The sequence below is a fragment of the Lithobates pipiens genome, unplaced genomic scaffold (assembly GCF_037356315.1).
Source record: "Lithobates pipiens isolate NorthernLeopardFrog02 unplaced genomic scaffold, aLitPip1_a1.2 Scaffold_13, whole genome shotgun sequence".
Taxonomy (NCBI): Eukaryota; Metazoa; Chordata; class Amphibia; order Anura; family Ranidae; genus Lithobates; species Lithobates pipiens.
The window spans coordinates 164,069,087-164,082,745 of NW_027507718.1; the positions used below are offsets into that span (position 1 = coordinate 164,069,087).

The 13,659-nt window shown below is 46.0% G+C and overlaps 1 protein-coding gene across 18 annotated transcripts in view; it reads right to left on the bottom strand.

Annotated features, from left to right (window-relative positions):
* ADGRL3 (adhesion G protein-coupled receptor L3) overlaps window positions 1–13,659 on the bottom strand; it is a 1,264,347-nt gene that overhangs the window by 551,501 nt on the left and 699,187 nt on the right. For all 18 annotated transcript variants that reach the window (XM_077475785.1, XM_077475784.1, XM_077475783.1 and 15 more), the window contains exon 10: window positions 12,482–12,520. In XM_077475785.1, the coding sequence (XP_077331911.1) occupies window positions 12,482–12,520 (39 nt within the window). The remainder of the gene's footprint in view (window positions 1–12,481; window positions 12,521–13,659) is intronic.

Below are 13,659 nucleotides of genomic sequence, written 5' to 3' on the forward strand. Positions count from 1 at the left end.
GTGTCGTGTGCCTCCAGCACAGTATACACCTGAAGATACCCTTTATTGCTGGTGTTCTGTTTCCATAATACAGGCATCTGCAGCAGTTAAAGAGGGTATTGTGTGCCTCCAGCACAGTATACACCTGAAGATACCCTTTATTACTGGTGTTCCGTTTCTGTAATACAGGCATCTGCATCAGTTAGAGTGGGTGTTGTGTGCCCCCTGCACAATATACACCTGAAGCTACCCTTTATTACTGGTGTTCTGTTTCTGTAATACAGGCATCTTCAGAAGTTAGAGTGGGCGTTGTGTGCCTCCTGCACAGTATACACCTAAGGCTACCCTTTATTACTGGTGTTCTGTAATACAGGCATCTGCAGTGCAGAAGTTAGAGTGGGTGTTGTGTGCCTCCTGCACAGTATACACCTGAAGCTACCCCTTATTGCTGGTGTTGTTCTGTTTCTGTAACACAGGCAGGCAGCTGCAGTAATTACAGTCAGTGTACTGTGTCATCTGCTCAGTGTGCACCTAAAGCTACCCAATTGCTGGTTTTCCCATCTCTCTGCAGGCCATTACTATGTCTGGAAGGCCGACAAGGAGAGGCAGACAGTCACAAACCAATAAGAGAGGACAAGCAGGCTCTGTGTCTAGAGACAACAGTGAGGGTCGTGGACGCAGTGCATCGTCATCAGCACAGGGAGGGGATGATGAGGTCACTGACTCAATGTGGGTGCCTGATAGGAGAGAGGAGGAGGGGGAGGCACATCTCCAACGAGGTAGGATGCCCTCAGGGGGCCAGCTTAGGGGCAGCACATCGACTGAATCACACCGCAGAGCACCGCCTGTGCGCGCTGCCTCTGCACGTTATTCCAAAAGTTCTTTGGTGTGGCCCTTTTTTGAGACCAGTGCATCAGATCGTACCACTGTTATTTGCAACATATGTCTCAATCGTATCTCGTGTGGCCAAAACATCAGCCGCTTGGGCACCACATGCTTGACCAGACATATGTTGACCTGCCATGCAGCTCGTTGGCAAGCGTACCTTAAAGACCCACACCAAAGAACAAAGCGGACCTCTCCTTGCTCCTTATCAGCTGGGATCTCCAACCCCACTAGACCTTCAGTCCTCTTTGAAACCTGCACTGAGAGGAATGAAGGTGTAGAATTAGGTGTGTCACAGCCAAGTACTTGCGGGCACTCTGCTAGCAGTACACCGACGTCCGATTGTAGCAGGCAAATTTTCCTGCCCCAGCTGATGGACCGTCGAAAGAAGTTCACTCTCAGCCATCCACCTGCCCAGCGGTTGAATGCTAGCTTGGCTAAATTACTAGCACTTCAACTGCTCCCTTTTCAGATGGTAGACTCGGTCCCCTTCCATGAGTTTGTGCACTGTGCGGTTCCTCAGTGGCAGGTTCCCAAACGCCACTTTTTCTCACGGAAGGCAATTCCGTCTCTCTACTGGCATGTGGAAGGCAATGTCCATGCCTCGCTGGACAGGGCGGTCAGGTTCATATTACCGCTGACTCATGGTCCAGCAGGCATGGACAGGGAAGTTACCTATCTTTCACGGCCCATTGGGTCACTCTTCTGGCAGCTGGGAAGGATACAGGACAAGGTGCAGTAGTGTTGGAGGTTGTCCCGCCACACCGCCAAAATTCTACTACTGGTTGTCACACACCTCTCTCCTCCACCCCCCCCTCTTCTTCTTCCCCCATGGCCTCTTCCAGTGCTTTGTCCTCTGAACCAGTGGTGCTCCGTAGGCGTTCAAGGGGCTACGCAAGGCAAAAAGATGCCATGCCGTGCTTGCGCTGGTTTGTTTGGGGTACAGGAGCCACACTGGGGCAGATATTTTGTCAGATCTACAGGGGCAGGCCGAGAGGTGGTTGATGCCACCACACCAGTGGGGCATGATCAGGGATGCATGCACTGTCCTGTCACCATTTGAGGAGGCCACGAGGATGGTGAGCAGTGACAGTGCATGCATCAGTGACACTATACCTCTTGTCCACCTGTTCGAGCATACGCTGCATGGAATAATGGACAGGGCACTTGAGGTAGAACAGAGGCAGGAAGAGGAGGACTTCCATGCCTCTCAAGGTCCCCTTTATCCAGACAGTGTTCCTGCTGTCCCACCCATCACACAGGAAGAGGACGAGGAGGCTTGTGTCAGCATGAAGGTGGAGCCTGGCACTCAGCATCAGCAGTCTTTTAGGGATGATTTCCAGTCCCAAGAAACCCGTGGACTTCTATACGTGGCTGGGAGGAGATGGCTGAGGATCATGTTGTCCTTAGTGACCCAGAGGACTCCGGACCGAATGCCTCAGCTAACCTACGCTGCATGGCCTCCCTGATCCTGCAAAGCCTGCGGAAGGATCCTCGTATTCTTCGGATTAAGGAGAGGGACCATTACTGGCTGGCCACTCTCCTTGCTCCATGGTACAAGGGTAAGGTTGCAGACCTTATCTTGCCATCGCAGAGGGAGCAGAAGATGAGACATCTCCGGAAGGCCTTGCAGAAAGGTCTGTACAACGCGTTCCCAGAGACTGGGAGGTTACAAACTCCTGATCCTGGACAACGTGTTGCTGAGGCTTCGGTCAGTCACAGAAGGAGAGGTGGAGAAGGTGGCCGTCTGACCGATGCGTTCAGACAATTTTTTAGTCCGCAGCCCCAAGGTATGATCGGTTCCAGCAACCTTCACCAGCGTCTGATTTACATGGGGCAGGAATACCTAGGGGCAAGGTCAGACTTGGACACCTTTCCCACTAAATCCTCTGGCTTACTGGGTCTTGAGGATGGATCACTGGCCAGAGCTTACACAGTATGCAATTGAGCCACTGGCCTGTCCTGCATCCAGCGTTCTTTCGGAATGCACCTTCAGTGCTGCTGGAGGCTTTGTAACTGATCACAGGGTGCGCCTGTCCACCAACTCGGTTGATCGATTGACCTTCATAAAGATGAATCAGTCTTGGATCACCACCAGCTACCAAGCACTTGAAGCTGATGTAACCGAATAATTTTTTTTGAAATGTCACATCCCTTCAAGGCTGCCTATGCTGATGCTGAGTGACTGTGCTGTTATGCTGACTGACTATCCTCTTCCTCCTCAATGATCCTGCTGATAGCTTGGAAGAAAATTTTTGGTTCTGGGTGACGCCACCAGTGGGCGCAGTGCTTGCCCAATTTTTCAGCCCCTGTTTTACAGGGGCATGTAATTACAATTTTTGATGCAATACTTTTCAGCAGGGCTCATTCCTGCACTTCAACTAGAGTATCTGGGAGAGGCCCAATTTTCAGCCCCTGTTTAACAAGGGCATGTAATTACAATTCTTGATATAATATTTCACAGCAGGGCCCGTTCCTGCGCCCACCAAGAGTAACTGTGAGGAATTATAATGTTGTGGCACCAGCACCACCACCACCACCACAACCACCAAAGGCCCAATTTTTCTACCACTGTTCAACAATGGCATGTAATTACAATTCTTGATATAATCGTTCACAGCAGGGCACTCCAGTGCCCACCAAGAGTCACTTTGAGGGCTTACAGTGTTGTGGCAACACCAACACCATAGGCCCACATTTTTGCAGAGCATATAGGGCAGGCCCCTACTTTCAAACATCCAACTTACAAACATCTTCTTCTTGCAAACGGAAAGGAGACAACAGGAAGTGAGATGAAAAAAGACGGATGACCCAAAAACTTATACAGGGGTGATAACCTTTCCCTATGTTTTCCAAAAAGTTTAAAAATAGATTTTTTGACTGGAGCTACACTTTAAAAATGTACCAGTTCAAAATTACAAACAGATTCTACTTAACACAACAAACCTACACAGTCCCTGTCTTGTTTGCACCGCCTGTATACTGCTGTTCTGAGTATATAGGGCCTGGGGGCCCTACGCCTTTCCTTCTTTTAATTTGGGTATGGGGTTCCCCTTAATATCCGTACAAGACCCAAAGGGGCTGGTAATGGGCGGGGGGAGGGGGGCTACTCATGCCATTTTTTTCTCAATGATTTTCATCCGTATTGCCGGAAGCAGACATTACCTTAAAACCGTAAGCAGTTTTAAATGACTTTTTTTCCGTTAAATGTCATTTTGTGCAGGGACTGTTCTAAACACGGGAAACACGTGCCACTTCACAGGAATACTATAGACACCCCCCAGGCATGATAGTTAAAGGAATATTTCACTTTTTTGTTCACTTTAATCGTCATTAAAATCAGTGCTCCTGAAAAAATGTCCCCTGGGGCAGGAGGCGGGTCCCCAGACCCTTTTTAGGACAATATCTTGCATATTAGCCATTAAAATTAGCACTTTTTATTTCGAACGTTCAAGTCCCATAGACTTCAATGGGGTTCTACAGTTCGTACAAATTTTCGGTCCGTTCGAAAGTTCTGGGGCGAACCGAACGGGGGGGGGGGGGGGGGGGGGTGTAGTTTGGCTCATCCGTACTCAGCACACTATCCCAACTAATACCAAAAGCTCAAACAAGACTTTCAGATCAGTTACATCAATTATTTTTATCTTTTAACAAACTGTTATTTCCCTCCAAGTCTGTCACATAAAGCAAAATTTTACCAAACGCTAGTGGAAAGAACTGCAAAGTTGAAATAATGTCAGAAGTAGATACTGGCCGATGACCGGCCTGTATGTACAAGACAGAAACTATCTCCTGACCGGCAGAATGCTGGAAAACCAGCATCTGAATGGCATCCCCCTGTCAGAACACAATAGCACAGTAGGGAAATCACTGTACTAACATTGCATAGTTATTACAGAGAACTCCTCGTGAGCTGCTTAGCTCATCGGGCTGATTGGAAAAAAAATAACTTACTGTGTCTACCAGATGTTAGGGGGAGGGGTTATTAAAGCATATCTAAACCCCAAAATGTATATTGCAGCTTACCAATCCTTAGATATACTGTAATGACTTCATTCATTTTCTTTTTCTTTGCTATATTTTCACCTGGTGAAAAATTAAACACACTTCCTGTGCTGGGGTGGCTAGACTCATGCTTCCACTTATCTACAGCAGGGCTTAAAATTCAAGTCCTACTACTAGCCAGGCCTTAAGAGTTACTTGCCACCAGTTGACCCACCCATCCCCTACCCTGTCCCTAATTCCGCCCCTAAACATGCCCTCATAAATTATCTCATGAAATGACACTTAAATGTTTTCTGCAGAATAAAGTTACAAAAATAAGTATTAACAACAACTTTATTAACAATGCTCATCAGTGCAGCCTCACCTATGCCCAACATTGCAGCCTACCTGTGTCCATCAATGCAGCCTACCTGTGCAGGGGAAGAAAGGAGAGAAAGAGGATTGCCGGCCGGATCATCAGAGTGCCAAGGAACCCAAGTTCCCGCTGCTCATGTCACATACAGCCTCACCTCCTGGCCCGGGCACTTTAATATACGTCACACATCCTGGCATTGGACGGGTGATGTGTCTATCAAAGTACCCGGGCCAGGAGGTGGGGCTGTATGCGACAGCAAGTGTGAGTAACACGGCAATTCAAATAAAAGCTGTTACAGCAATGTTCCTTAGCGCTCCTTATGATCTGGCCGCCTGCTCTCCTCTTTCTTACCCTTCACGATCAATTGGAGAATGGCTCCTATTCAACCCTGCCTGCCGGCGGTGTCAGGGGGGGGCATGTTGTATGTGTGTGCACTAAGCTAGTAGGTGGATTTGACTGGTATATCTGATTCTTCAACTGCTAGTGCCAAAACAGATGTACTAGCCCAATATTTGCTGGACAGCAAGATTTTCAGCCTAGAGTTGTAAAAAGGTGTGGGTTCCTTCAAAGTCTTTAATTTAATATTGGCGGCAACCTGTGTCTTTTCTCCTAAGTCCAGACCATCAGAATCTGGACCAGGCAGAATACAAACAGGCCACCATCACTTACGAATTGCAGGCTTATAAGGAACCCACATTTCTGACAATTCTAGTCTGAAAACTCTGATCTTCAGCATATAGTGGGCTAGTTTGTGCTGTTATTGTGCTTACAGGCTAGTGCCCCCCAACCCCAACTACATTATTGTGCTTTTCTATGTCTCCTCCTGTCTGTGACAATAGCAACCACAAAAGCAGCTTAGAAAGATAGGAAACTGATTTAAAAGTAGCAAACGATAAGCATAAGGCTGGGTTCAATGTGTTTTAAGCCGCATCCAATTCGCATGACATGTGAATGTGACCAAGTTTCAATGAAACTGGTTCACACATGTCCGGGACATGTCCGGGACGGCTGTGTTTCAAAAAGGGTCCTGTGCATTTTAGAGTCTGTTTCAGGTGCGAATTCAGGCAAAAATTTGCACCTGAACTGGTGAACAGGAACGCACTAGACCCAGACTGCAAACCGCAGCTGCACATATGTGAACTCGGCCTAATGCTTTGTGGATAGGCATGGGTTATTAGTGACTTGATTACAAATATAACTGTAGCGTCATACCATGGATTACATGTTTACACAGACATGCTGTGGGGCCTCTGCCAAGTATTTTGAGCTTGACAAAGACCTGCATGGGCCACGTATTTCTGCCAGAACTCAGCAAAACACTCTCTCCTGGGTGTCCCAGGAGGCAGTGGCTGACTAAAAGTGGCAGATATGTACATTTCCTTATATTAAAAACATTAATGCAATTGGGTAAGGTGGGTGGGTTGGTGTATGTGAAGGTCAGATAGATACAGCAGGTGTAACAGCTTACAATCAATTAAGTATTTAGAAGAATTTATAATCCATTAAGGTATAAGAGAGAGATACAGAACATGGAATAACTGACTATCTATGTATTGTGGTAAAAGAAGGATACAGAAGTAGTACAATATGTTAGAGTATACGTGAGGAAACAGGCATTGGCAAAGCTTACAGTTTATTATGAATATAAGGGAGGGATACATAAGGTGAATTATCCTAGACTTCATTAAAGAATAAATAGTAGTGCACACTGTTTTCTTAAAGTGGAAGTAAACTCCCCTATCGTTTTCAGCCAAGGAAGCTGCCATCTTTGCCTCTGTTTAATCTTCAGCTGCTATGGTGCTGCACATGTGATTCGTTATGACACCAGCCATTGGATGGTTTGATAGTTTGGCTGAGAGCACAGCCAAAGTGCAGTTAGCATTCCCGGCATGCCTTTTTTTTAACTGTTTAAATCGATGGGTTTACTTCTACTTTAAGAGGAAAACATCTTTGTCGTTTTTTCTTACATAACTGGAATAGGTCTAGGGCCTTAAGTGGTCTTAATCTGGATCTGACTGTAGCCCCTTTCACATAGTCAAACGTCAATAAAACTTTGGTTCAACAAATTGATGTCAACTCCTGACGACTACATGGATAGTGTTTCTCCAAAATGATTTGTCTTCTGTTGGATCTTACATTCTCCCAACAGCAGATTTATCATTTCTGTAATTGTAACCATCCACCTTATTGCTGGTCATTCTTGTCCTCTTTTGCAAGCAACTAGATCAAATGTGGGAATAGGATTGTGTACATAGAGGTTTTCTATTAGTTTTTTTTAATGAACTAGATGGACTTTTTTGGCTGAACTAGATGGACTTAATTTAATTTTGTACCTATGTGAACTAGATGGACAAAATTAACTATAACTATGTGCGCACAACAGTCTTTTCCAGTGAGTTAGATCTTCTAATAATATGTCCAAAATAAGGCTGTTTCAGTCAAGGCTTATAGTAAAAGATCAGCTGAAGGATCAATTTGTTTGTTATCCTTGCTGTGTATGGTATTTGTAGAATTCTTTGCCAACTGGAACTGGATGGACTAGTGTCTTTTTTCAACCTGACTAACTATGTAACTAGGTTTGCCTGAACTGTGTTGTGTGTTAGGGCATACCAACAGCCATGCTGAACATATATGACGGGTAAGAAACACGATGTGCATCACACATCACATTATTTACTTTTTTTTGTTAGAACTTTTTGGAAATGATACATGTGACATTATATTCAGTTCTGTTCAACACGTCACTCTCAGGATGTGGTAGTGTATGTCACAACTCACTGTGCTAAAAAAAAGTATTGCATGCAGTACTTCTTTGCAGCTCACACTATTGCAACACAGTGGTATGACCTGAGTATACAGCAAACAAAGCAAGTTGTTTTTGTATTGGGATAGTACTGGGCCAGGCTGCCCAGTACAGCCAAACAAAAATGGTGTGACTAGGCCCTGAAAGTGGAACTGTTTGTTTTTTGAACATTGCTAGGCGATTTCCTCGCTCCTGCAAAAGAAAAAAAAATCCTTTCCCCTCTCCCATAGCAAATTTTTAATTAGTGTACATTGTCTGTGGCTCATATGCTGTCCAATAGCTAAAGAGGAATGATGCAGAACCCAGAAAAAGGTAATGGGAAAGATGGAGGCGCTGAGGCGCCAATGAGGAGAGAGAGGGGGGCGGGGCCAACCTTCAGCTCCCTGTCTGAATGGACACACAGAGCAGCGGCTTGGCTTGGGTGCCCCCTTAGCAAGCTGCTTGCTGTGGGGGCAGGAGGGAGGGGCCAGGAGGAACCCGAAAAGAGGAGGAGATAAGTAAAACATGTTTGTTATTTTCATCCAAAAAAAACAAGACTTTAATATCATTTTAACCTATCAATTTGAGAAATGTGCATTGATGAAGATGAATATTGTCTGATAAAGTAAATTCAAGGGCCAATTGGTGCATCAGAGAAGCAGTACTAAATGTAGATAGGTTTGCTTATTACTACAGATTTCTTAAAAAGAGAGTGTATGTTTTCAAGGATTCAGCAAAGAAAAGAGTGCTATCCACATATCATGGCCTGGTCTCAGGGGTTGGTCAGTGTGGAGTGTAGGGGTCCCTCTACCAACCCCCTGTCATAGAGGGACACCTACACTCCACACTGACCTACCCTCTGTCATAGAGGGACCCCTACACTCCACACTGACCTACCCTCTGTCATTGAGGGACCCCTACACTCCACATTGACCTACCCCCTGTCATAGAGGGAACCCTACAATCCACACTGATGGACAGATTGGGGTAAGGCATTCCATGGGTTTGGAGAAGCTTTGGAAAAGTCCTGGAGGCAAGCATGGGAGGAGGTGACGAGGGAGCTAGAGAGCAGGAGGTCTTGGGAAGAACGAAGAGAATGAGTAAGTTGGTATTTAGAGACTAGGCTAGTGATGTAGTTGTGGGCTAAATTGTGGATGGCTTTGTGAGTAGTTGTCAGTATTTTGAATTTCATTTGTTAGGTGAGCAGAAGCCAGTGGAGGGATTGACAGAGAGGGGTAGCAGACACAGAGCGATTGGTAAGGTGGATTAGTTTGGCAGCAGCATTCATGATGGATTAAAGAGGTGATAGACTATATAGAGGTAAGCCAATGAGAAGGGAGTTGCAGTAGTCAAGGCGAGAGATGACCAGCGAGTGAATAAAGAGCTTTGTTATGTCATTGGTTAGAGAGGAGCGTATTTTGGAGATGCTGCGGTGGTTGAGGCGGCAAGATTTGGACAGTAATTGGGCATGGTGCTCAAAGGAGAGTTCAGAGTCCAGGACTACACCTAGAACCTTGGCATGTGGGGACGGGCTTATAGTTGTACCATTGATTTTGACAGAGAGATCAGGGGAAGGTAAAGGGGAATAAGTGGGAGGAAAAATTTTAAGTTCGGTTTTGGATAGATTGAGTTTGAGGAAGTGGTGTGACATCCAGACTGATATATCTGATAGTAAATTAGTGATATGTGAGGAGATAGAGGGAGTGAGCTGAGAGGTAGAGAAATAGATTTGGGTGTTGTCAGCATAGAGGTGGTATTGGAAGCCATTGGAGGCTATCAGCTTACCCAGGGAGGAGGTGTAGATTGAAAATAGGAGAGGTCCAAGAACAGAACCTTGGGGGACCCCTACAGAGAAAGGAAGAGGAGAGAAGGAAGCAGAGTTGTTAGAAATGCTAAAAGGAGCGGGTGGATAAGTAGGAAGAGAACCAGCGAAGAGTACAGTCAAGGAGACCTAAGGTATGGCGTTTTTTGAGGAGGAGGGGGTGGTCAACTGTATCAAAGGCAGCAGAGAGTTCCAGGAGTAGGAGTACAGAATAGTGTTGATTGGTTTTGGCCATTAGTAGATCCTTTGTTCGTTTTAGGAGATCAGTTTCTGTGGAGTGTTGAGGATGAAATCCAGACTGAAGAGGATCAAGAAGGCTATTATCAGCAAGGTGGATGCTCATTTGGTTGTAGACCAGACATTCAAGGAGTTTGGATAAGAAGGGGAGCAAGGAGATGGGGCGTAGTTTGGATGGGTCCAGTGAGAGCTTTTTAAGTATGGAGCTGACAAGTGCATGTTTTAGGGAGTTGGGGAAGATGTCAGAAGAGAGGGAAAGATTGAAGATGCCGGTTAGAGAGTGTAGCATAGAGCCAGAGGGTGAACGTAACTTTGCAAGGGAACAGGATCCAGAGGGCAGGTGGTAAGGTGGGTGTTAGCAAGTAGTTTAGCAACCTTGTCTATAGTGGTGGGTTCAAAGAGGGAAGTAATGATTGTACCTGTGGGCATGAAGTGTAAAGCGTGGAGGATATCTGAACAGTAGAAATCTCCTTGTGAATTGTATCAATCTTCTGTTTGAAGTGATTGGCGATCTCCTGGGCAGTGAGTGAGTTGGCGGGTGAAGGCAGTGGAGGTAGAAAGTTGAAGGTACAGAAGAGTTGACAGAGACGCTAAGGAGAGTGATAAAATAGGTCTGCTTGGCAGTGAGGAGGCTGGTAATGTATTTTTGTAGGGCAGATTTATATTGGTTGAAAACTTTCTGAGAGTTAGTCTTACGCCACAGGCGCTCATGAGCATGACTGTTTTTTTCAGACTTCTAGTATCATCTGTTTGCCAAGGTTGAAGGGGGTCGGGCCTGATTCTGTGTGTAATGAGGGGGGGGGGGGCAGTGAGTCCAGTAAGGCTAGAAGTGAAGCGTTGTAGACAGAAGTGGTTAAGTTGGTGCAGGATAGGGGTGAGATTTTGTCGTAGAGGTTGTCAGTAGCAGAGTAGGGAAGAGAAGGGCTAAGATGACGTAGGTTTCTGCGGGTAACTTTTAAGCGGTTGGAGGGAGAGGAGGTGGAGGTGAGGGAGATGATCAGAGAGATGGAATGGATAGTTAGAGAGGTTGCATGGAGTGCAAAGATGAGAGAAAACAAGGTTAGGTAGTTAAGTTAGGAAGTGGCAGGAGTGTTAGTATCAATAGGGATGTTGAAGTCACCCAGAATGATTGTGGGGATTTCAGAAGAAAGGAAGTAGGGTAGCCAGGCAGAGAAGTCATCAAGAAACGTTGATACTGGTCCAGGGGGCCTGTAGATCACAGCTATTCTTAGAGAAACTGGAGTGAAAAGACAAATACAGTGTGCTTCGAAAGAGGAGAGTGACAGAGAAGGAGGTGGCTGAAGTACATGAAAGGTGCTATGGGGGGCTAGAAGGATTCCGACATCTCCTCCCCTACATCCACTGGAAGTGATTCCAGAGAAGACCACCATGGGATAGGGCAGCAGAAGATGCAATGTCTGATTCATGAAGCCAGGTTTCGGTAATGGCGAGTAGATTAAATGAGTTGGCAATAAAGAGGTCATAGAGAGAGGTGAGTTTGTTACAGACAGAGCAGGAATTCCAAAGGGCACAAGAGAAAGGGAGTCTGGTCTTGGGAAGAATAGAAATGGGAACTAAATTGTGTTGATTGCGACTGCTGCCAGAGGGTGCAGTGTGATGGGATACAGTTAAATTATGGAGGCCTGGGTTTTGGGGATATATCTCCAGAGGTTAGGAGAAGCAGGAGGGTGAGGGAGGTAATATGGGAGTGGGATTTATATGAAGGGACATGCCCCAGGGTCCTGGAGATTTTTGTGTGTGTGGATTTAGAATTATGTACTACATGAAAATGTTCACCACCTCTCCTACTGTCCTAGGTAATCATAGGGTTGCCACCTGGTCAGATATAGTGGTCTGCCCAATGTTAATGGAACTTGCAAATGCTATTGAAGTGAAATAGATCTGGTGTTTTTTTCCAGAATGTGGTAACCTTAAAAACTCCTGAGTATTTAAGGCAGCAGGTAGTAACTACACAGACCAATTAAGCACTATGATGAAAGTAGGCGAAACAGAGGCAAAGGGATACAAATCACAGACGACTGAATATTTGGGTTACTTGACAAGTCTGAAAATGTGCAGTTATATCAGATTATAATTTTCTTTTAGTATCCAACGGTATCATTGTGCTTGTATTTAGGCAGCCTGCAGCAGAAACGTGAATTAGAACACATTCTATTGTAGTGTCCCTGCAGTGCTTGGTTTAAATAAATTGCATGAATTATTGTTATGTTTTGCTCCCGTTTACTCTGCTTTAATCCCATACTATTGCTTTACAGTAAATCTTCAATTATGTTCAATGAAAAAATAGTGGGCATTTAGGGGACATGTCATATTGCAAATATGTTTTAGCCCTGGGTAAGGACAGAACCTATAAAAAGACAGTTAGAAACACAGAATGTAGAAATAGAAAATTTACCTGCACATATGCTCTGCATGACCGCTCTCTCTTCTGCAGCTAGATAAAATATGTTTAAAAAAGGTTAGAGGTACAGTAATATACATCTGTATATATTAAATTACTTAGCAACATATGATGCACAATTTAGAAACATTTAGGAATCCAGAACATTGATAATTGTGCAATAAATATACCACTTAAAATTTAACCTTTATGGCACATTCATACCTTTGTATTTTAATGCACATGATTTTAAGTCACCATCTCAGGGAGTTAACAAAATTACAACAGCAGTACTCTGAATAAAGCAGCACTATACTTACCTGCTCATCAGGTTATTTGCTAAAATGTCCCCTCTGTAGCAGAACTTCCGTCACCAATCCTATTTCACACTTCCCGCTAAGAGAAGCCCGGATTAGAGGGACTGAAAGGAGGGGTAATGGAGGGCCGAACATGACAGGGTGTCCAAGGATGACAGTGAAAGGGTTAAGCAGTGAGACAAGGGGAGGGGCAGAGAGGAGGAAAGAGGAACAGAGTGAGGAGAGGAGGGGGTTATATAAAAGGGGAGGAGCTAAGGGGATCAGTGCGAATTGGAAACAACAGGAGGAGGCAGCTTTTCTCACTGCTCCTCCATGATGGCAGAGATCGATCTGATATTGGCCAGGCTGAGGAAGATGGCGGCAGTGAGGGGACCGGAATGGTTGCGGCAGCAAGTGGCGGACCTCGTGAAGGAAGAGACGGGTGGAGCAGGATCAGGTGAGGCGTCCCAGCGCACGCGGAGGTCACGGCCTCCGGCGTGTTTTTCCCCCGGGGCCTGCACCTCGGCCACCTCGTCTAAATAGGAGCCAGGTAGAGGACCGATCAGGTCCCCCCCAGCGAAACGGGCGCAGCATGAGTTAGTAGGCCCTGGGTGGCCCACACGCCGCCAGCCTATCCTGGGGGGTGAGGCCAAGGGCCAGCATGGTGCCAGTTACCCGCCTGGGAATCCAGACATTGGACATAGGGTAGAATTCCCAGAGGGGCCCAGCAGGAACAGGGTGGCTGCAAGGAGGGAAGGTGTGCTGGCCAGTGGCGCGGATGCAGCAAGCAGGAGGCCTGGGAAGACCACGAGGGGGCGGGGCCTAGTGGAGAGACGTTCGGCGGCAAAAACTGGAGGTGGTGGGCAGCAGAAAATTACCCAGGGGCACATCAGGTCT